The sequence below is a fragment of the Leptosomus discolor genome, chromosome 12 (genome assembly GCF_034619465.1).
Source record: "Leptosomus discolor isolate bLepDis1 chromosome 12, bLepDis1.hap2, whole genome shotgun sequence".
Taxonomy (NCBI): domain Eukaryota; kingdom Metazoa; phylum Chordata; class Aves; order Leptosomiformes; family Leptosomidae; genus Leptosomus; species Leptosomus discolor.
This window is the reverse complement of record NC_141402.1, coordinates 13,630,129-13,654,873: the sequence shown is the minus strand read 5'-3', so window position 1 is coordinate 13,654,873 and position 24,745 is coordinate 13,630,129. Positions and strand designations below refer to the sequence as shown.

General features: G+C 41.7%; 1 protein-coding gene across 3 annotated transcripts in view; it reads right to left on the bottom strand.

The window, feature by feature from the left end:
• Positions 1-8,886, bottom strand: part of KCNQ1 (potassium voltage-gated channel subfamily Q member 1) — a 359,122-nt gene extending 350,236 nt beyond the window's left edge. For all 3 annotated transcript variants that reach the window (XM_086472063.1, XM_086472061.1, XM_086472062.1), the window contains exon 1: positions 8,489-8,886. In XM_086472063.1, the coding sequence (XP_086328189.1) occupies positions 8,489-8,886 (398 nt within the window). The remainder of the gene's footprint in view (positions 1-8,488) is intronic.
• Between the last annotated feature and the right edge of the window lie 15,859 nt (positions 8,887-24,745).

Here is a 24,745-nt window from a genome sequence, read left to right as displayed (position 1 = left end):
ACCTAACGATCTGCAGTATAATCTCCTATTTTTGGTAGTTCATAGCTTTCAAAAGGATAAAATTCCAAGGCTGCAGTTTAGTGCTTGATGCATTCCTTGCATAAAGTCATACACACAGGCACATTCTCAAACTCAAAGGATTCAGCTAGTTTTGAGAAAATGTGTGCTCATTAACTTTCACTATTGGCAGTTCAGAGAAAAAAAAACTTGCTTTTGTCATAGTGGTTGTCCTAAGCTTTAAGAAATCATTGGTTTACCTGTGCCTGCCTATTTTTTATTGCGATTTTTCCAAATTCTAAGTTTTCTGTTGTAAAGTGCAAGTGTTAAGGGAGGAAACAGACATTTAAGAAATGTGGGACTTTTGTTTGTTGTGCATTTTTGTTGGCAGTGGTTTAGGGTTTGGGTTTTTTGCTGTGGGTTTTGTTTCGTTCTGTTTTTAAAGAAGAGTACTTACGCTATACCTACACACCTACCCAGGCCCTGCTTTCCACTCTGCAATTTCTTACAGCTCCTTGAACACAGAAAACAACTGTTACTGTACTATTCTGTACCATGAAGTAAGGAAAAAGAGGAAGATAAAAATTCACGTGTCCTCAGAAACTCATCATGCCAGACAAGGGAGAAGTTCACACCAAGCACCTCTCTAGTCCTCCAGGTGTGAACAAACTGGTGGCCAAAAAAACCTACTTGATTTAGAGCAGCTTTAGAATTTCCTATTAAAAAAAAAAATCAGTTTGACTACTAAAACATTGAACACTCCCTCTGCTATTAAAATATATATACACATACACACATATATCTTTCTGGTAGGAGGTAAAATACAGTAGCTACTACCATATTAGAAGCTCACAAATACATGTGTAATGGTTCTCACAGGCCATTATGCCAGATGAAGCATGACTGTATGAGGAGAGCTAGTACCTCATCTAAAAACTCACTAATCTACACATTCTTCTTCTGTAACTCAGCCTACCCATCAGGCTTATTTGCAACTGGCAACTCTCCAATGCATTCGAAACTCATGTTGGACCTCTTGGTGGCAGGCAGAAAACACCTTGCCCCCAACAAGACACTATTTTCCATCTGGAACTGAGTGAGCAACTGTTCACAGCTTTTGTGTTCAGCCACTAATGCACATTAAACAATCTATTAACATACAAAATTAATGAGGTACTGCCAAGTTTGAAGTCAGCAAAGCACTGTGTCCATGCATAGCTCCCTACAGCATATGTTGGCACCGTCGTTTGTAATACATCCAGCGCTCAGGCATTTGGAGCTCAGCCTAATTAGTTCACTGCAATTGAATCTTAACTCTAGCCTTGATTCAGCTGCACTGAAAGTTTTGAAAGAGGCCTATCTATGCAGCCTTGCACATTTTTTCCCCTGGCGCTTGAAGAGCCAGGGCAAGGAAGTGTGCCAGAATTTCCCAACAAACCATTTGACAGATATACAGAAACGTGAATACTGCACTTACTGGTTTTCTTAAGATCATTCATGTGCAACTTTTAAAGGTAGAATAATTCTTTTTCTGGAGTAAAGCAAACACCAGAGAAAGACCTGAAATGTTATACTGGAGGGATGATAGGAAAAGAGAGAAGGCTGACCCCCCAGAAAGGCTGCCCAAATTTAATGCATTTATAACTTTTATGTGCGCATTCCACAGAGTTGTTCTCTGCTGTATGCAACTTGTCTCCACTAAGCATTAACGTTCAGAAGTTTACAGCCTTCTGCTTCCATCAGTTATTCAAAAACCTAACCATCAGCACAAATACAAAGTCTTTTTTGCCCCCACAGAACTCCCTCCCCTCATGCAGCTTCTGTGTCTGCCTGCAGACCACAGGTCAAAATGACAATTTTTTTCCCCAAGTAGCCAACCATATCACACTATGCATTTCAGAGCAGAAATGAATTTTGATAATTATTGCTAGAGATATTGTGTGCCTTCAAAAGGCATTTTAATTAGAAGATACCCAGCTTTTCACCTTCCTTCCCCTTCAACAATCAAATCACGTTTCCACAACCATTTTCATGCAGCAATCATTTAATGCAACAAATGATGCAAAGATGGTGGTTTACTCAAAGGGACTTCCAGGCATTAACTACTGGTGGCTGACAATGAGAGGATCTGGTTTCTGATACTGCTTTTCTTTCTGATGACAGTCAATTACCAAGCAAACTCGGATAATTTTTTTTTTTTTCATTTTTAGTCAGTTACACAGTTATTAGTATCTGTGTTTCTTATCCTGAGAACTTCTGCTGTCCCACTGGAAGAGAGAAACGGGGACCTCTCCTGATCTGTAACTACACTATCACTCCCGAGGTCGTCTTGGCACAACTTGGCTTAGTCTCAGTCACAGGACAGTCAGACAGTCCTCAGCAAAAATGAAACTTCTGTCAAGTTACAGATTGGGAAACGTGGCACAAGACAAGAGTGGAAAGCTGTACATTGGCAAACCCAAATATTATCTCAATCGCACAAGTCCCAAAGAAACACCTTCACACAATATTGTAGCTATGGGGCTGCGCTGCGGCATGCAGCAGGGAAGGAGGGATCAGCAAAACCTTTAAGTCACTTCACCTCACCTGTATCCAAAATCTGGAAAGATCAAAACATCACTATCTGGCTGATCAGCCAACAGGGCTGACCCTGCAACAGCAGCTCCTAAACGTTAGCACACTGTCTTACATGCACAACCAGCCAGGATAATGGGACAGGCAAAAGGTCTTCCCTCCTCTCTGGGAACATGTAAAGTTGGCTTTCCAACCCCTTTTTGTCTCAGGTAAAATTGTTACCAAGCATACTGAATCATAGAATAGCAGGCGGGGAGGGACCTCAAGGATAAAATGATACATACACAGTGATAATATTGATATGTACATAGTGCTAGGTTGCAAAGATGTCCACTGTACTGTAGATCAAAACACTAGACTGTGGAGTAGAGCTGAGGGTGAAAACAAAGAGGAAAAAGCTACAAGTATCACCTTGTTTCCACTTCATTTTTCCCAATTGTAGTCCTTGAGCAGGTGTGCAACCTCAAAGTCCTATATAAGCCACTGCACAGCTGTAACACGCCATGCTCTTGAAAACGTGACAAAGTGGCAGGCTCCTGACATTACAATTGTATCTAGCGTGACGGGAAGGGAGTACTGGGCTCCAGTAATACAAATAAGTCCTGAATGCTGGCTGCAAGCAATAGGAGCTCACAGACAAAATTCATATAGAAAGAAAACAGCCTCTGCAGGACAAGCAGCATAATCTCTCTCTCAAACATGCCAAAACCAGGGGGCCAATTTGACCTCAACTAAACTACCTCAGTCTTGACGAGGCACAAAAAAAGCTAAACCTGGGTCCTCCTGCAATTGACTGCAGCAGAAAGATTACAACTGTGATCAAATATTTTTTCTTTCCTTCCACTTACAAAAGTCATGCTTATTTTGAAGAATTTAAATCTCCTTTTTAAAATAGAAGTAATAATCTGAAAGTCTGACTCCAAGCCACAAAAACCTCTAAACATCCCAGTGTTCATGACCAAAACATAGTACTTTGTATGTTTTGCCCCTTTTTTCACTCACTTCATTCAGTCTGAAAGAAAACTTAGTCATGTGTGAGCACATGCACACAATAATTATTTTACAGATCTTTTTCCCTTCTCAATAGTTCACACATCGAGTATGAACCAGTAGGTTGGAAGTATGTTTGCAGTACATTTGGAAACCTGACAAAAATAGGATTTTAAGTTGGAGCTTCTTCCTCACAGTATTGAATGTGAACAGCACTATGTAAACACAGCATTGCCTTTAATTATTGATTACCGTAAGTGCTGATACACATGCAACTGGAATATTCTATCTACCATTGCTTCTTATCTTTGCATGCGTACACACGCAGCCACACTTCTGAGAGTTTGCCTCTTTCTAGAGACCGGTCTCCCAAATCTCAACCACCAGCCAGTCCAAGCTTATGTAAACAACTCGGGATTCAAACAAACTCAATGGCAATCATTGCTGATTAAAACAAACGTATACAAAGGCAAAGCAAATTGAACCAGGTACACACGTGCGAAGATAAGATAGAAGCTGATTATCTTGCATGGCAACCAAGGAGAGCTGCCATACTGGAACAGACCAATGGTCCATCAGTTTCCAAATCGTTCCCTCTGGTAACGGCCTAAGACCGTGGGGAATCCACATGCAGCGTATGTTGCCAGAAGTCATTATTTGCCATACCGAGAACAATCACCAGAAAGCTCATAACTTAAGTTTCTTCAGGCACATTTTAAGATGTTTTATTTTAAACTACTTCCAAGAGGGTGAGAAGAAGCTCTTCCCTTATGCACTTAAATCTAAAATATTTTTTTTAAATGACTGAAGACTTTATTCTTTACAGTCATATCCAACACCGGGACAGAGTCTCAGGATTTCAGTAGGCCACTATGAGGACAGAAGTTAAGCTTCTTCTGTCCCTCCAACCTCTCTTCACACAGCCCAAAAACTTGATTCATTAAGGCCACAGAACATTTCACCTTTCAAAGCCACTATCCCAAGGTGCACTACTATGATAAGTGTGATAAGACGCCCTAGCTCCGAAGGTCATTGAGAACAGTGGCACTCAGTCATTTCCTCACCTCTGACAGCCACGGGGGTTTGGTGGCTCTGGCAGGACATTACCATACATGCAGCTGTACCACAGGGCAAGCTCTTGCTTGCAAAATCCAAGTCTCCAAGTACCCACCAGTTGGCTTTGCAGAAGCCATGCATGTAAATTTTCAGCTATCAAGCACAACTTACTTGCACTGGTGGAATTAAGTGTATGTATACTCTATGCTTCATATTTTTAAATTAAATTTAACACAACATCAAACCAAGTCATGTAGCCAAAATAAAAGTTTCTATCATCTCCACTAGAATTTTTAGGCAGTTTCTTTGAGTGGTAAATTAATAGCCAATTCCCCTTTACTTCTTCCCATACAGACTATTTCCACAGCCTATAAAAATCTAGTAAAAATGAGGTACAAGAATTCATTTCTTATTCTGCTCACTTGAGATGTTTCTGCTCTTTGGTCTGAGAAAATAAGACTAATCTCAGAAAAGACCTGTGCAGAGTTCAATTTTGTTTAACCAGCAACTGTGATATCCAGTTATCCTGGAAGATTAAAAACATCATCAAGAGAGAAAGAATATATGTTTTACATCTCAGAAATTTCACCCACCTTTTGAAAGAAATAACAATTCAGAAGTAAACAGGTCATTGGCCTGATCTACTACAGCAACCCTCTATTACTGCACAAGAAAACCAGATTCCATCCTTTAGAGTGAGGGGTGCACGAGGGGCTTTGCTGCACACCAAAACATACAGCAATCTAAACAGTATGAAACAAACGTACCAACATAGAAGCTGTTGATTAAAGCTTGGTGTTCAACTTCCCTTTTCTAAACATTGTAATATAAAACTGAGGAAAATCACTATTAGTACTCCAGATACCACTGAGATTCCCGAGCAGGAAAAGGGTGTGACAGGCGATCAGTAGATGCAGCTCTTACCACTTGATAAACAGCATTTCAACAACCAGCCAGAGACACAGGTCCAGAACAAGTTACATTGACTGCTTCTACATTTAATCATTCCAGCATATAATTAAGAACACAGCCACACACTCCACACAAGGTAGAACAGTGCAACAGACAGAAAATGAAGCAGCCCGCAGTGCTCACTGCTCCCATCTTTGGGGTAGATCTTGGCCAGGACCCTCTACTCAGTTTTGGTCTTTATGCCCTGATTTAACACCACTCCCGTTCCCTTTCCTTCCCAGTTGAACCTTTTAAGATAGCGACCAAGACCTCCCAGGCAGCTGAAAGCCCTCAGAATAAAGCAGGAGGTAACCAGCAGGAGGAGTCATAAAGAGGCAACAGGCAAATGACATCAGGCTCTTAAGCACATTTCGGCAGGAGAGGCAATCACCAGGGTCCTTGCACATCCCAAGGTAAAACCCAGCTTAGCTCTCTATGAATCTCTGTTTGTAGGCTGACAATAAAATATTCAAGTTACTTCCTCCAGTGGGAAAGTGCTGCATGCATGACAGTGGCAGTCTTAAGACTCTGAGTCCTTTTTAGCTCTGCAGCTCATCACTTGTAAGCAACTGCTTGCAAAAAGCTAGCAAACCAGGTGCCAAAATCAGGCCACATGCCTCCTCCAGAGCAGAGGCTGAGCCACAACAGCTTCTCTGGATCAGACAAACCCTCTGCCTTGTCAGTTGATTTTAGTAATAAGCTTCTGCTTTGTAGCAACTATTAATCTGCCAATATTCAGCATCGGGCTGGCAGCAGCTGTACTCAAAGAACACATTCCTTGGTGCAGCAGAAAGCAAGCATCCCAGGAAGCTGCTTTGGAAGCTTAGAAAGCAAGAGTTGGAGAGGTGTGGACCAAAGATCGGTAACCTACAACGTTATTCAACGGGCACAAGTTGCAGGCTTATCTACCACAGAAATAAGGAGAAGTGTGGATGGCTGAGCACAGAACAGACTCAATTCCCTCTGCTGGTGGAAATCAGAGAGCAGCGGCCTAAAAACACATACATGGTTCTTGCAGACTGCCTTTCAAGAAACTGTGCTGGTTTTGCCTGCAGATGGGAAGTAGTAAATTAATTCCTTGTTTTGCTCTGCTTGCGTGCGCAGCTTCTGCTTTACCTGTTAAACTGTCCTTATCCCACCCCACGAGTTTTCTCACTGTTACTCTTCTGATTCTCTCCCCCATCCCACCAGGGGGGAGCAAGTGAGCAGCGGTGTGAGCTTAGTTGCTGGCTGGGGTTAAACCACTGTTTAGAGAAGATTAGTTAATATGTTGAACACAATTTACTGTCCCTTCTATACATAATTTGAAACACCTGAAGAGGTCAGAAATCATAAAAGACAGCTGCCTAAAACTCCTTTTTAGAGGGGGGAAAAAAGAGAACTACTGTTCCTGAAAGTGTTTTACATTGTCCAACCACAACTATTACACACTTCATAATTATGACCATTAGCTGTTTTGTCACCTAATGGCATTATCATAATGCTAAAGAGAACGGAGCCCGCAATTATCTCAGCAGCTGCACACAGTCATGTCCTAATTAGAGACATTCAGATGACAACTGTTCTCACTCCACTAAAACAAAGTTGGTACCACTTACCTGACTACCTAAAGACTCCAGAATCTTCAAACGTAAAATATAAGCACATAATCCTGAATTGACTTAAACCAATAGTTACTTAGAAATAGAATTGAAAATCAGAATACAATAATTAGATCATTAAACCTGATTTTCATCAAAGTCTTTTGTCTTAGGATTTTGACTACAAAATGTCTTTACCTCTAGCTGTTGTAATAAGCATGTATATATGTAGCGTGTGTATATATATACACATATATATGTGCATTTGTGCATGCATTCGATAAACAAGACACCACGATTCTGCCTGACCTTGTTACCTACATTTAACAGATGGTAATTGCTCAAGGGTCATGCAAGCCTTCCACAACACCTCGATCAAAAAGCCCTGATTTCTCACAGAGAGAAACCGAGACCTTTGTGCACCACAGACCCACCCTGCGCTGGCTCAGGGTGGCCGCTGCGCTCCACAGTCAATATTACCCCCAGAGCAGTTTTCAGCTTGCCTGCAGCCAAGCGGCTTTAACATCCTCCAAACGTCGTCGTCCTCCTTCCTAGCTAAAAATAACAGCGGGGGCACTCGTACCCGACAGGGCAAGGAGTTAGAGCCAGGGGCAGTAACAGAGGCAAGGAAAAGGAGCGTCACCTGCCTGTCGGGCTGCAACGCTGGTAACACCCCTTCGGTCAGAAACGGCTGCTGTGCTGGGAAATCAGGAGCCGCTGCATTAAAAGTTACTAAAGAACGTATGACACTGTTACCTACTTCATTTCCACGCTCAGACTGAACGATTTATTTCAACTTTTTCTACAGAAGATTGCCTGAAGGCAGGTCATGCTCTATGTGACAGATACACCTCAGACCTCCCGCACTGACATACAGCGTTTCTGTTCAAAATAAGAGAAACTTTCCCCCGGAGTGCGACTTGTTTGTTTGTTTTGCTCCACACCTGCGGGAAAAAAAAAACCACCTCCGAAGACCGTGTCTGCCAGGCGTTCAAGCCTCGAGCGCCAGGCTGGCCTGGGAAGCTCCGCGGCTGAGGGGGCCGCCGCTCTCCCGCCTCCGCGGCGAGGACGAGTCCTGTGAGGGGAGGCGGGGAGGGGGCGCGGCGGCAGCGCGGGAACGGCCACCTCACGCTTGGCGGACGGCGGCCAGGCGTGAGGGGCAGCCCCGACAGCCCCTCGCACCGATGGCCGCGCCGGGAGACGGCTTCCCCGCTCCGGGCAGCGGCGGCTCGGCGCGGGCAGCGCGGCCGCCGCGGCTGACAGGACAAGTCGCTGTAACGGGAGCCCGGCGCGGAGCAGGTGGGCCCGGCGGGCGGCGGGGAAACGGGGCGGGTACTCACACGGTGAAGTGGTACACGAAGCACTTCCAGCCCGTGGGCCGCTCCAAGAAGTTGTAGACCCTGCCCTGGATGCTGCTACGGCTCAGCAGAGGCTTACGGAGGCTGTAGATGGAGACGCGGGGGTCCAGGCTGACGGGTGGCCGCGGGCAGTCGGCGTTCACCACCACCACCTCGCTCCTCAGGCGCAGCGGCCGCTCCCGCTCCGGCGCCGGGCTGCAGCCCGCCGGCGGCTGGCCGCCCTGGGCGGCGGAGAGTGGGGCGTAGTGGGCGTTGGGGGTGCTCTCGGCCAGCTCCAGCGCCGAAGGCTTCTTGCTGAGCGTCATGCTACCTTTCCTGGGCAGTGACAGCCGGCCCAGGCTCCGGCTTTTCTGCTCGCCCGGGGGGGAGCTGGAGGACATGGCTGGGGCAGCTCGGGGAGGACTGGCGGCGCGGCGGTGTCGGGGCTGCGCTGTCCCAGCGAGCTGCGGACCGGCGCCGGGCGCCCTCTCCCGCCGCCGCCGCTGGCCCGGCCCCCTCGGGGGCGGCTCCTGGCCGGGAAAGGTGAGGGAAAGCCGCGGGGGGGCGGGCCCGGCCCGGCCCGGCCCGGCCCGGCCTGCAGTCCCGGTGCCGTCCGCCGAGAGGCGCTGCGGGGCGGCCCCGGGCCGGCGGGGCGGGAGCTGCGCCACCTCGGCGAGGGAGCCGGGGCGTCCCCGAAGCCCCCGCCCTGTCACGGCGCCTCTGGGGCTGGGCCTGCCTGAGGGCCCTGCCCGTAAGCCCCGGAGGACACGGGCCGGGCAGCGAGCCCTGGTTGGAGTCTGGACACTCTCCTCATTGCTGACCTCGACCTGTTTCACCTGTCCCCTTGTCACCAACGTGGCTGCGTGGAGGTGGCCTTTTACCTTTGCGAGGCCCAGTGCGCTGCAGGAGGTGATAGAGTAGGGACCAGGGAGAAGCGGGCCAGCTCCCCACAAACCCAGCAGGCTTTCATGACTTCTCGGCGCACTTGGCATCTGTGGGGACAAAGTGATCCGGTAGGTGTTTTCCAGGCCTGTGGCCTGTTGGTGGCTTGAGCGCTTGGTGTACAAACCCTTACTGCGGATTTAGGACCATCAGAGCCTTCAGGGCCTGCTGCTCCATCCCTTTTTGCAGAATTTCAGCGTCTGGGAGCAGCAGAGCTCTGCCAGACTGGGAATCCTCCAGGAAGCTCTTTTTAGTACCAGTAACAAGAATAAGGGCCTGGCCAACAGGCCTTGTTGTCCCTGGTGTTACCGTAACTTAAGGGAGCAGATAGCTGAGTAATTGGGCACATTATAGAACGCATTAAACACAGTTCTACAGACCTGCATCCTCTACAAGTTGGGTCTCTCACCAACACCGAAAGCATTTTGTCTTTGTGGAAGAGTAAGTGTATTTGGCCATTAATGACAGGTTGCTTTGAGGGCTTGGATGACTTTCCTGTGTAATGGAGTAAGTTATGACTGACTTAACTATGGTGTGAATCGATTTGTCATGGTAATAAGAGCCTTTTTTGGACCAATTAGTTAACTATTGCTACTCCCAGAACAAAAGAGGAGGGTGCTCTTTGAGCTGGAGTGCTGGGGGCTTTTTCCTTCTAGCCCAAAATAGCACAGAACTAGTAAGAGCTATGTTGGGTTCATGGTTGATACTGGCACTTGACAAGAATGTTGTGGGAAGATAAGGTTCTAAATAAAGTTAAACGAAAACAACCCTGCTCATTGCAGTTCCATTCAAATGTCAGGCTGCAGGTATGGTAGGGGAACTGGGCAAGATCCTTCACTAGTGTAAACAAGCAGACTGTAGGCTCTTGTAAAATACTAATTTACACCCGTGAAGGATCTGGCTCTTTGTTAGGAATGCAAAAACAGAAGTGTTAAAAAGAGAATTTGCAAAACTTGTTTCTAAACCAACAGTGTACTAACCAGGCTTTCACCCCCTCCGCCAGAGCAAGAAGAACAAACTAGCTTAATAAAAACAGCACTTCAGAGGAAACTTTTCCTTTATCTGGTCAAAATAGAGCCAGGGTTCTCTATTTTGAGAAATTGTTCTTTCCCGCAATAAGCGTGCAAGAAAAATGATTAATGGAAGAAAGGATGTCACAGCTGCCCTTGAAGGCTCACTGTTTGAGCGCTAGCCTGATGAAGTCTTGATATTAAAGTTAACAAATGTGAGTGTTCTTTATGTGAGTGTTCCACTTTGTTTTAAAGACCAATATATTGTCTGGGTTACATAGGACCTTATCCTGGAGCCAGCTGCAAAATATAATTTACAGAGTTCAGCAAAACAAGAGGCTGTATGTTCATATGTACATTGTGTTCTTCCTCAAAAACTGTTTTCAAAATCTTTCAAAAAATACCATGGCATTATGTTGTTATTTATCCATTGATTAACAAAACCGAGAATATAAACCCCAACGTATCTGAACCTAAGAAAATGGAATTTCTGTATTACTTACACACTTGCCTTCCAAAGTGAAAGTTACAGGTATTATGTACATAAATAGCTAAGCACGGAAGAAAACTGTTAAGAACTAAATTTGATCCTCAACGTTCAATGAGAAACTGTTCTAAGCAATCAAAGTTTGTTTCAGTAATTTTCTCACTGCAAAACAAGAAAGGTCTCAAATATATTCCATAGCCCAATATATTGAACTCTTTTTCAGGTCAGAAATATTTTCACAAGGTTTTGGTTTGGACCTCTAATGTTGGCTAAATCTTTCAAAGAATCATCACAAATAAAGGAATTTTAAAATATTTAAAATGAGTATTTGGGCAATATCTAAACATCTTTTCCCTGGAGTCAAGGAATTAATCAAAATCCACCTTTTTAATGTGTTACTGATGGATGATGACATTTATTTTATAAATTAAAAATCATTTTGTTAGATGATTCCCAGCTAGTTCATGGTACTGAATGCTAAAACATCTGTCTGGCATAGGTGAAGGCAAGAGCATAGTTAAATAAAAGTGTCAAGTAGAGAACTGCTTAGTGATGAGAATCCAGGGAATAATTATCTTTAATATATATTGAAGTTACCAATACTGTATTATAATTTGCAACATTTTCAAGATGAATACTTTTAACATGGTAATGGCAATTCCTGTTCTTCCTCTTCATAAGTAGCCACTTCTTGATATTAATCACGTTCATTTTACAAAACAACAGAATTATTTAAGTGAAAGAAGAGAAAATACCCAGAATGTGGCGTATACATGGAACAGCTGAAAATGGGAAGAGGAGGCAGATGAGTGTTGAAATATTTTAATGGAGCCAGGTAGCTAGGCTTTGATAGTGAAGAGAGTAGGAAGGTATGAAAGATAAAGAGGAATAAGTTTTAAATGTTAAGGTGGAACCACTACACTGACTTGTTTCTTAGAACAATAATAATTTAGTCTGTTTTGAGTATTTACAGAACTGTAGCAAAATTAATAGCAACCATGATATTTGTTGTTCCACAGTTTGCAAGTACTGTTTTAAATATTTATGTTTTTAAGAGTGTGTTGAGTCTGGAAATGAGATGTCCTAAGTCACTAAAGTGTGATGGTAATACACCAGTGAAGCTGACGGTAAAGCTCCCAGTGCTAGTAATTTAATTGGGGCAGGACTAGTAAAGCATTTCTGAAAATCCCACCGTTGGGCTATAGTAGATCAGAACTGTTTGTAGCAGCTCGGGGCTGTGTTATCCTGTACCAAATGATGCACTGTCAGATATGCTCGTAACACGCTATGTTTTCACCGTGTGCCTGACATAGTATCATGTAAGATCATGCTGCTAAATCACTGCTGAATGGTTACAAGCTGGGATTGCTGCAGCCAGTTATACAGAGACACCTGGATCTTTTGTGTGATTGCTTCCCTGTGGAAGCTCAGACTCAAACAAACAGTGTCTGAGTGTTCTCTGTCTTCTGAAAGCCTTTAACACTTAGGTTGCAATTACAGGTTGCACCAGTTCTCCACTGGCATGGAAATCATCTTGTTTGCTGTTAGGTTACTTTGAGGGATGGTTTTTGTTTGTTTGTTTTTTAAATGCCATTTTCCATTTCTGCCCAGCTATAATAGGGGGCAAGTTAAAGAACTTTTTTCAAGGAGGGGAATGAGTTGTTTTGTCTTAATTTTTGTGTTATTTTTCTTGAACTAGAGCTAACATTTTGTTGCATTCCATTTCCTGGAGAACCCACAGTTTAATCAAGTCAGTAGGTCATTTAAAAAAAAAAACAGTGATGAAGGTAAATGTGACTCAGCAGTGAACTGAGAATAAAGTCCTAGATTGTTTATATACTTTCCTATAGCAATAACTGGATGGCAATAACTTTTGAAATATTCTCTATCAATTTAAAAAATCTGTTCACAGAGGCTTGTCATTACTTTAAAAATATTCCTATTAAAAGCTGCAAAACAACTACGTACCTAGACCTCAGGCACAAAGAAAAGCTTGAAAGCACAACAATAACATGTTGGACAAATAAACCTCAGCCTTATGATTCAAAGCAGAGGCAATGAAAGTAGAAAGAGTTTGCTTCATTTTTAAATCTTGGGAAGGCTATGGCTTAGCCATTTCAGTGGGGAGTTGGGGGATGTAAGTTTTCATTCGTTCATTAGGTTGCAATTAAGAACAATTTCCTGAGTACCTGTACACATTTTTCATTTCAGGATTACCTTGGTAATCTTATTTACTGTTCTTTTTAGTTGATCACAATCCGTTAATATACAACTGGTATGCTTTTATGCCAGTTTTTGGTTTTAAATTTAAGCAAAGTCTTTGTTACATTCATGCTTCTTATGTATAAATCCAGCAGATTTTCCCTGATGACAGGCGTTGTTAGTCAAACAACTTAGGTAGCACACCAGTAGAAATTCCAGATATGGAGAGTGTCGATCATTTGAAACTGCAGTATGCCCCCAAAGCCTGACCATTAAGAAAAAATTCCTGTAATGTGCAGTAATAACTTTGTCCTTCTCCACTAGTGCCTTGTGGTCACGTAGCTGTGCAGCTACGGAGAATCCTCAGGTTACCTGAGTTCACTTTTTCCTTCAAGGGAATTTATTCCAGCTTCCTTGATCAGGAAGATCTGTGTCATTGCTCTACCAGCAATTTAGGCATCTGTTAACCATTGCTGCCTAGGCTTTCGCTGAGTCCACAAAAGCAGTAGCACCATCCAGTAGCACCGAGGTAAGAACGTCTAGGGAAGGTGACACCTTTGCCGTTCATTCCAAAAGCACCACGGCACAGGGCTGGTAATTAGGGCAAGTACTGCATAGAAAGACACGGGAGATGTTCATCCTTAAGAATTACAGAGATTACAGCAGCCTAGTGGATGGGCAAAGTATGTCCCGGACCATACACTCAATAAATTGTGTCCTGAAAACTGGGAAATATAGCCTTCTCTATTCCAAAATGCTGCCTTGAGTGGCAAATTAACTATCTACAGACAGAATAGCATTTGGGAAAACAAAAAGAAACCAGTGTTCCTCCTTTTGAAACAAATTAACGAAGCAGGAGCAACCTAAGAAGTTAGCAGTTGACCAGTGGTAAATCTGAGACTGCATTAATGAATCACTTCATAAAAAGGCTGATCACTGCCGAAAAAAGACACACTTTTAAAAGGTGTTTATGCAGTCTGGTCTTCTGTCAGTCTCTTCCAGGATAAACGGGGCAGACAGAAAACAGCACATAACTTTCTATTCAGAAAGTTTAAACTGGGTTTTAATTCGCCCCCTCTTTGTTGTTGGGTTATTTTTAACTGTGGATGCAGTAGGTTTAGGAGTCTGGTCAGTGCAGAGTAACATTGCAGAAGATAGTAGCACACACCCAATAACTGGCGTTTGGAGCCTATCCAGTCCAGCAGCTGACAATCCTGACTAACAGTATCTGTCTGAATGCTATCTTTCTGCATGGTTACCTCTACGTTTATCATCTCTTTTTACATTGTTTCCTAGGTTTTTAAAGCATATTGGTGCTGTTCTGGGAAATAATGTTATTGTCCACCAATGCTCAGGTTTTAAGTCCTAAAGCAAAGTTTCAAGAAAAGTTCTGAGCATATATTTAGACTTATGGCATACAAACAATTTTTTTTGTTTTGTTTTCATGTATTCAGTTATGCATATGTATAAATGCTTAACTGCTCTGCAACTTAAATTTGAACCTTGCAAGGTGAAAAAAAAATAGATATATTTGCTATTTGTCTGTAGGATTGGTCCTGCTATTTACAACAATATTTCTATTCTTCATCTTCAACAAAAAAAGTGTCCAAAAAATAAAAGTAAAAACTCTTCCAAGTAAGACTGAGCAAGCATATGTCTGCAACAATACTTGGTAGACTCTTAATTTTTCTTGTTAATGGACATTCATTTATATGAAAGGCCAGTACCAACCAACTGGAATTTTGGTTTATATCAGTAAAGATCCAAATTTTTTCTGCAATGTTAGCCTGTTTTGTTTGCTGTTGTTGCTGGCTGACGAAAAGCTTCCAGGTATAAGTGATTCTAAAGAATTCAGGTCCTAAATGTTTATTGTTTAAGAGCAGGACTTCAGGGCAGAGCCCTTGAAAGGCTCACTGGCAGCAAGAAGAAAAATGTGGAGCTAGAAATGTAGCTGAACTGCTTTGGTGCATCACATCTCGTAAACATCTGTCTCTACTTTTCTCCTGCTCCCCACCTAATTGCAAGTCATGAATAGAGTGTTAGTAGGAAAAATAAAAATCTAAAACTTGTGAAAGCCTGATAAAACTGAGTGGGGATCCCTTTAGGTCTCAGTTATGATTTCTGACAGCTAGACACCCTTGTGCACACATGCACGGGTATTCTTTCCAGTCTGTTTCAGCAGTTGCCCATGGTGTTCCATCCTCCCCGGTTCTTTGATGTCGTTAATCATTGAGCAGTTTTCATAATTGAAAAAGGATTCTTCTGAGGATCGCTCCAAAAGAGAAAACTAAAGAAGCTGACAAAACGCTGCAACATTCATTTTCATCATTAAGGTAAATGTGGTATATTTTAATCTCAGAAGCATGTGAGACTCAACTGGCATTTGATTACTCAGGTACTGCCATACAGGATACAGTATGCATAACCTTACACCTGCAAAGGTATCTGAGGGCAGAGTGACTAATGGCATTCTTCAAATGAAGAGATTGTTGCGTCATCTTCTTGCATCAAAAGAAAATTCTCCTCCTTGCATTAGTCACAAACCCTCTCTTTGTTAGACTAAAATCAGTGTCAAATAACACTCCTGAATAAGCTCCAAATAAATTAACCGAACTTTTGAAACTCTGAAATCCTCCCCAGATTTTTGCTCCATAGTTACTTATGGAGGGGACTGTGCTTAATAAAAGGATGTTCTTGTATTTCAGGAAGGGTTTCACTCTTAGCAGCTGAGAAAGAAATCACTAGTTATCACTAAATCTCTTCCTGGTTAAGGAACACTTCCTGCCTGTGACCGTGTTAATCTATAACGTATAATATCCTACTTCACACGTATGGAATGACATGGGATAGATAATCATTCTTCGGCAGGGCGACTTGGCAACCGCCTTTTGATGTCAGGAGTCATCAGTGTGCCAGTTAAGCATAACTGTGGTTGAATGCGTCTTTTAATTACAGGTAGTCCACTTGAAAACTTCAGTGGGAGGTTATACACGTGCAATGCAAGGAGCATAATGCTAACTCTGTGGAAGAAGTGAAGACTTTTCAAACAGTAGTTCATCAAAGAGCTTTCTAATGCCCCAAGCAAAAAACCAACAAAGAATAATAGAAAAAGTACTAGCAATGTCTCCTCCCCTGCCACTACACCTTTTTCCAGCAAGTAACCTCTCAATGCAAACAAAATGGAAACTATAAAACTCAGCAGATAGACCACAGGAGACCTGTGCAACAATCAGCTCTGCCAAACTGGAATTTCAGGTTGCTTTCATCTCACTGAATAAGAGTTTTCATTTCGCCAGCACCATTCTAACAGGTAAAGCTAAACAATGCAACATAATTAAGGTCTTGCAAAAATTCTTTTAACCTGTTCTGTATTTGTGATTTAATGCCAAGTTCTAGTCCCATCCCTGACCTTTTGCTACTTGGGTTAATTGCAGTTCTTGTTTTTGAGTCCTCATCTTTAGTGTCTCAGAAGCACAGTCACTTACATTAGCTGGATTTCATGGTTTACAGCAGCTATGCTAACGCTTGCTGAATTTGTGCTCTGCAGAGCCTCAGAACTTTGTGTGTGAGGAACACCACAACTTCTTCTGTAGTATTGCAGAAGTATAAAGGGCAACATTAGAGTGCCCTTGTCATCTCCAAGACTGATTGCTAATTACAAATCCAGTGATCCAAGTGGTAGCATAACTACATTTTAGAAAGCACTTGCATGCATGGTGAGGCACTAACATTTGTTAATTGGGCTATCAAACTGCTGCTAAAATTTGAAATAAGTTGAGGGGTCTGCTAAAGTACCATTCAGTGAGAAACTAAGCTTACTGATTTGAGACTGCACCATGTGCAAATCCTATTCTTCTCAGAAACTCTGAAAAGAGAGTAAGTATATTTGCTTTGTACTCCTCAAAAGAGCAACGCATAACCCTGCTGGTAGATTACAAGTGTCTCAAAAGCACATATGCTAACCTCACTACTTCAGTGAAGAGGAAGCAACCTGCCAAACTCATATCCTACCAGTTGAAAAGAAGTTGATTTTTCTTGACAAAATCTGTGAGATTAGTTAATTCATATTTTATATTATTTCAGAGCTCATGCTAAACAAACGACAATTTGTTTGACTTGCAAACCTTTTTTGTTTTTCCTTAAAGACACCTAATACGTCAAAATAGCCTTTGCAAATGTTTTTGTGTATTCTATTCCTGGACGTCCCTCTAGTGGCTAAAGTATCGAGTTTATCTGGTCTGGCTTAAGAGACTACAGGCGTTTTGTCTCATTTTTCTGTAGCTATTTCTTATAACAGACATAAATACTTTCTTAACACTGATATTTCCTCCTTCTAAATAAACTGAAAGTGAAATAAGATTTGTCACATTAAGAGAAAGGAAAAGTAATTGGCACTTTAAGAATAAGGAAGCTATTTCAAACAGTTAGAAAAATGTGTTACAGCTTGCAAGCCTGCTCAACTTCGCCACTCAACCGCAGTCACCCTTGGTTTTACTTTTTGTCTTTTACAGGTCTGTTTTAGGAGAGGTAATAGCTTATTCGCAGAATGTCCTCTGACACAGTAAGTCTCCTACTTGAGATGTATTGTTCAGGTATGACAATTGAATAATCTGATGTATAAACCTCTTTTTAGGGTACATATCTTTTTAAACAGAAGTCGAGATACTCTCTGAGGAGTAAGCTTGCATTTAAAATTCAGAGTTTTTTAGAACCCAACAACAGTTGTTCTAAATTATAGGCTAAGGAAGGACAAAGTTTGTAGTAGACAGTCATTTGTTGCTACTCTTTAAAACTGGAGATACCTATGTGGCTAACAGGAAAATCTCCATGTGAGCTCTAGGGTAGAATTTATCATGCTAGTTAAAATGCCTTGACAGGTGACTAGAAGTGTAGACATACAAAAATGCAGTTGTACCGAGATGACATCTTAAGCAATGCTGCTTCTCACGACTCTCCCAATTCCTCTAGTTCTGCTGCAATAAGAGGGAAGGTGTAATAAGAGTGAAGGCTGTTTCTCTCAAGATCACAGAAGCTCCTACAAAGACTGAAAACTCAGTATCATCTGCTTGCTGTTATTTTCTTGCTACGCCTGGTACAGGAATCCTGTCCCTGAAGAGTACTTCTCTAGACCTCCCCTTCGCTGCTCAGAGGAACTTCTAGCTCCTTTTGCCTTTTTCCTCTTTCACCCGAGGAGCTCCCCACTTTCGGCAGCACCCATTTAATATTAACCAGCCACAGACACGCATGCCTGTTCCTAATGCAGAGCTAGCTGGTCACAGCCTAACTGGTCCTTAATGGGACACGCTGCCTTATTACAATCACGTAAATGGCAACAACAGAGTTCTCCATTGAAGTGTTATATTTTAAGCTAGGGAAGAAATAGGACAAAGCAGCTTATAGAAATCATCCTATTTTTGAATACAGGAGACCAGGTACTCTAAGGGGAGCGTGATTCAGTGAGTTCTTTTGAGGCAACAAAGCTTAAAATACAACTCATTTACTTACCTGCTATAAACTGAGTCATAATATGGTCATTTGATGCAGCTGGGGATCTGACCCTAGCATCTTTTCATACTGACTTACATGGTCTTCGCAGGGTCTTTTCAATAGAGAGCGCCCCCCTGTCCTGTTTTTACATGGTGGTGTAGATTATGCTTAACAGCAGGTGAGTCTCTTTACACTACTTGTAAAACAATGGTCTCTCCTGCACTAGTAGTTTAGGACACCCAAAATCCTGGTGACGGGGTAGAGAACATGAGAGTATTTTCTAAAAGGCTGATGGCTTAGCTCCATGTTTCCCGTTGAAAACATGTCTGTGATTTGACTTCTGTTAATAATCTAGGCAAAGACTTGAAAGAGAATAGCATAATATTTGACATTTACCATTACAAGCAATGCTACGTGAAAATTAAACCCTAACGAACTTAGTAGTTTGATGAATAGCTGTCAATGCAAAAGGAAAAAAAGAAAACAAAAAAAAAAATAGGCTGGATTTTAACACGATACTTTACCCAGATTTGCATCATAAATAATCAGGGAGCGCACCAAATTCCTGTAGGTATGTTAGATTCAAGAAAGTATTTTGTTTCCTCCATCAAAGAGGAGAGTTCCAGTCTCTAACCCTGGACTTGAATGACTGGAGTTCAGCTCCCAGTTCTCCCACAGACTTCCTGTGTGACTTCTGGTGTGTCATTGTTCTTATTTATGCCTCAGGTTCTTAATTTGTAAATGGGATAATAGCACTGCCCTCCTTTGTAGCTGTGAAGGCAAGTGCGGTTGCGTGCCAAGCACCCGGATTTGCTGGGGAAGAGGAGAAACAGGGTTAGTCAGTATAAAGGTAGGGATGCTTTGGAGCTCCATACAAAGTTCTGGTGTGCAGACAGAACTAATAACATCGGGATTTTAAATCAAGACATTGTGTTTTGAATGGAAGCACAGACTTGAATGAATGAATGAATGCTTTAACTGCTGCTGACACCATACAGAGACTCTTCCTCTTCCTTGCGTTTGCCATTGCCGTGAAGCTTCACCATGTGAACAAACAGGGAAATTATCAGCCATATACTAACAGACTTAGTTGTCACTGATAACGCTGATCTTTTAACAGGTTAATAATCAAAGGGGGAGAAATGGGAATATGGATGCAGCAACTCAGATGTTATACAGTTCAACTCAATGAACATTCAAATGCAAGTTTCACCTTATGCGACAAAGGGATGTAAGCAATAAGTCATTGCACTTACATTGGCAGCGTGAGCAAGAGAGTGGGAAGAGTTGAGTAAACAGTGTCATGGATTTGTAGCATAGCAGGTACATTCAGCAGCTTTCAAATCTCAAGCATCTGCAAGACAGTAATCAATTATGAATCTTCATACTCGGGCATTATTTCCCTCTTAGCAGACTGACATGAAGCGTGGAAAGCTACCAGGAAGGGAGACAGATGCACAGGTATGATGACTGATCATGGTGGGCAGCAAGCCTTGTTAGAACGCTCCAGAAAAGGTAATGAAACTGTCTAGGAAATGGGTTAATAATAAACACATTTGCTTTGAGCAGAAGGGACAACATACAAAAAAAGGCTTGCATGGCAGAATACTGCAGTTTAAATAATACTTAGAAAGATAAAAACATGCAGGATTTCACAGAGAAGATGTTTGCAGAAGAATAGACCAGGAGGGACTGAGACAGTCTTACTCAGGATCTGGTACATGAAGAGTTTAGCCTCAAGCCCAGTACTGCTCCTTATTTGTAGATTAAGCTAAGCAAACCACTCAGTTCTACATTAGAGGAGAGCTTCTGCTCGGGCTATGACTTTCACAGTCTCAGCACTTAGGGCTTTCTGACAAAACCGTTAGTCCAATCTGGACAAAAATAGCCAATGCCTTCAACACCATCCATTACAACCTGATTCAGCTTTCAGCGAACGTTTCCTGAGTAAGGTCCTGCTTAATTTCAGGTTTTTATACTTCAAGCAACTGTCGCTGTTGTAACAAAGATCAAAGATAAAGGACTTTTTTATGACTGTGATGTAATAGAATTTAACAGAATTATATTCCTAGAAATATAAGCATTAAAAGAAACACTGATAGTTAAAAAATAGTGACATATGGACATATAAAGGAAATTTTAAAGCAATCCAGAATAATTACACAGGTCAGGATGAGAGAAAAAAATTCTGCTGTTCTCAAACAGATAGAATTTGGATGTCTGACTGTTTTATGTCATTTTATACTCTAATCAAAGACATGTGTCAGAGATACATTTTCTAAAGGTTTTAGAAAGAAAGCACAAAGGAATCCAGACTTGCAGAAAAAGATGAATTTAAAGCCTATGAAAATAGCAAATCTTATTGAGGACACTGAATTTTTATGGCATACATCAACTTAGGCCAAAAAAACCCAAAGCCCCAAACCAAATGTATAGGAATCATACCACTTATTTTGATAGTGAAGGACAAAATATTTGAAGAAACATTACTATAATCATGAAAAAGTTGAAAAGCTTGGGCATGTCTTTGGCTTCTTCAAATTAGCTTTGATTCACAGCAGTCAACTGAGCTGCAATAATTTATACCAAATGAGGTCTGTTACATATCAGGAAAGCCCCACAGGCAAATTACCTAAGGAAGCATGGTGATGCAACATGTAAATACTGTAAATACAGAATAAATCCCTTAAATTAATTCACTTTTAAGGCTGACATGCTGTGCACCAAAATTTGAAGTTAACAGTGAAGGTAAGCAGACAGTGTTTGTTTGGAAACCGTTTAGGAGAGCACTTAGACTGCACACATGTGATGTGGGAAATTTGTTAAAGATTTCTGTAGCTGGGGAAAGCATGTGACTTTTCTCAAAGGGAATGAAGGATCAGTTACGGACGCAGTTACTGAACATCGAACTTATTGCAATAATTTGAAAAGTTAATTTAGAAAAAACATTCACAGCTAAAGTCTGTTCCTGCTGGTCGTCTGTTTCTGATAACTCTATGCTCCACTACTGGTGCAGAGAAACGCTTATTATTTGCATCTCCATCTGTTTCACAGGGCTTATTTTCATCCCAGAGAAGAGCTATTGGTGTCATTGCGCACTAACAGCGTTTACTTTTATTGTCATAGGGACCGGTGTGCCAAGAAATCTGGTAACATCTTCCTCTTCCCGAGTAGGAAAAGGGAGCAGCAGCAGATAGCGTCGGTAACAATAGCCACCCCGGTCCAACTTCAGCCCTGCAGGTGGATGGCCGTGCCTGTTGCAAAGGACAGCCAGCAGGTAGGATCACTAACTATACTATGTATATTGAGAGAAGCTTGTGATTCAACCGAGATCGCTGCTTACTCCACATTTTCTTTCCCCTTCATCGTCAGTGAGTAATCAGCAGCGATATAAAACAGTCACTGCTACTCTTTTTTACTTTTGAATAATGAAGTATAGGTAAAACTTCCAGAATTCCTATATCGGGAATTTCACAAGCTATTTGTGCTGTCCTTAGTCTATGATCTAGATCGCTTTCTGTAGTGTTTTGTTCTGTTCAGTACTTTGGTTTTCTTACCTAAGCAGTAGCTAACTCACTGTATTTGTCCTGTTCTGCAATTAGACGTCAGCAATACTCTACTATTGCGCTCTCCACTGTTTAGACAACCTTTTAGTTTGCACCAGGAATAACCCTTTCAATCTCCGTAGACTCTTGTATCCAGCCAATCCTTGGCTGCTGTTTTGGCCTGATATTACCAGACTGCAGAACTATTACGGTCAGGCAGTTGTCTACTGTACAGCTGTTTGTGAGACAGCAATGTACAGAGGTGGACTCATGACTTCTACTCTCCTGCACTGTAGGTTTCTACTCTATGGAATTCTTCTACCAGCCCCGTGAGTTTAGGACAGGAGCATGCACTAACATAACTGTACACTGTGCTACTCTCTTTTCCTCTTTCATGTGTTTGCTGTTCTCTCCTCATCCTCAGCCCTTGAAGACAATTCCCAACAGTATCTTGGGGCACAGATGATGTCTTCAGCCCTGTGTCTATTTTAGTATTTGCTTTTCTAAACTTTTCATGTAATTTTCATTTTACAAGATTGCATTCAGAACAGCAGACTATCTGAATGTTTGGTGACAGAGGTAAGGTGGAACAAGCCGTTTTTATTTGAAGGTTTCTGATAAAAAGGAGTCAACTCCCTGTAAAGACTCTACGTTCAGACAGAATCACAGGGAACACAGCCAGAAATGCTGACAAGCCAGAGTTTGGCTAATTTTATTCTTCATTAACTCTTCGTCTTCATCTGGGAAAGCATCTTCTCCTACTGAATCAAAAAAAATGAAATCAATAAATAATAAAGGTGAAAGTCATCCTTGTCTTTGGTAAATTCTTCGAACTTTGTATAATTCTCTTTATTCTAACAGATAGCTCAAGGGAACTGCTCATGTCAATAAAATTAGGTACGCGCGTTCTCAAAGCACTAGGTCTATTATCTTCAAAGTAGCCTTTTTAAGACCTTCATAGAAGTCAGCTGAATATCTGCTAGCTAATATCACCCCAGATGAGCATGTAGCCTCCTTCAGCTTTATATTTAATATTATTCAGCATTTTACGCTACTTATGTTTTTGTTTCATCAATATTATTATAATCACAGCCAATGTGGAATACGACACAGCATACTGATAGTAATAGTAGAAGTTATGCATTTCTACAGCTACATTTGAACTTTACACTTCAACAGCCAATAATTCCGTAGAGTTCTAATTCTTAGTTGCTTTCCTGAGACTTGTGGCAAGTGAGAAAGTGACTTTTAATCTTTTCTAGCCTTGCATTCTGTAATTAGCTAGAAATTACATGTTCATCTACATAAGGTCTGTTCTTTTTTTAAAAAAAAAATATAAATAGCACTGTTACATTCTCAATATATAGCTCCACTGTCTTGTAATTGGAAAAGCCTTACCCCAGCTATGTTATGATTCAACTTGATAGCAGAAATATTAATAGGATTTCTCTTAAATTTCAAACATGCGCACCTCTGACGATGTTATCACTACTGAGTGCTATTCTCAGCTCTTGCCTCCTGCATAGCCCCACACGGTGACATAACCTACGAGGAGATGGCTCAGGATCCCGCATCAACTGTGAAACCTTTTAACTTCCTGGAATAAAAACCTTACTTGTCAGGGTGGCCAATTTAAGCTTCTGTTTGCTTGCCTGAGGAAACCTGTGGCAGCACCATAAAGTACACTGTGTAAGCATATTTCTAGTTTTATTTAACTACTGAGGGTGTTCTACTGAATCTTGATCATATGGGTTACTTGGAGTAATTGGGACTTTTTAAAATCTCTTTTTGTGACATAAAAATTCATCACCCCTTTTATCTTTAACATAAAAGCCTTGCCTGTGTGGCACATCCTATTAAAGCTGTGGTACATTAGAGCACTACAAAAGTTCTCCCTGCAGAGCATTGTGTGTTTGAGATCTGTAGCTACATTGCTACTGTGATAACACAGGACCTTGCACTTCCAGAAGCAATGGCATCTCTTTACTCAAACTTTGCATCTATCCACCTCTCTGTAGAGTTCCATCTATAGAAACTGGATTGATACAGTAGGGTTTTGTTTGTTTTGGTTTTTTCTCTCATCACAGCACAGGTATTGAACCACTCCCCCAAACCAACCAACATTGTATTATACACTGTAGAAACAGGAGGCGGAAGCATCTCGTGTAACAGCAAGTTTGCTCTGTAATTGCTCTTTTCAGGACCAAATTATGCTGGGTGAGGCAGAAGCCAGTTTAACACAACTCAAAGTTTGGCTGTTGAAGAAGAGGAGATATTTCTAGAGTCATCAGGAGGCGTATAAGGCGTAAAGGTTTTGTTGGCTGGTTTGACCATAACTTTAAATAGGCCTTGAAGAAATACAAACAAACAAAGAAATCACTGTCTGCTATCTAAGAGAGGAAACCTTTTGCTGCATATAGCTTCCTTACAGCCACCTGAGAAGAGTAAAATTCATCTAAGATTTACAAATCAGTTTAGCTGGTTATGCAGCAAACCTTTAGAGATGACAGGGAATTTTTACAAATATTGTTGTTCATTCCTTCACCTCCAAGTTTCATCTCAATAAAAAGCAGAGATTGCAACCAGG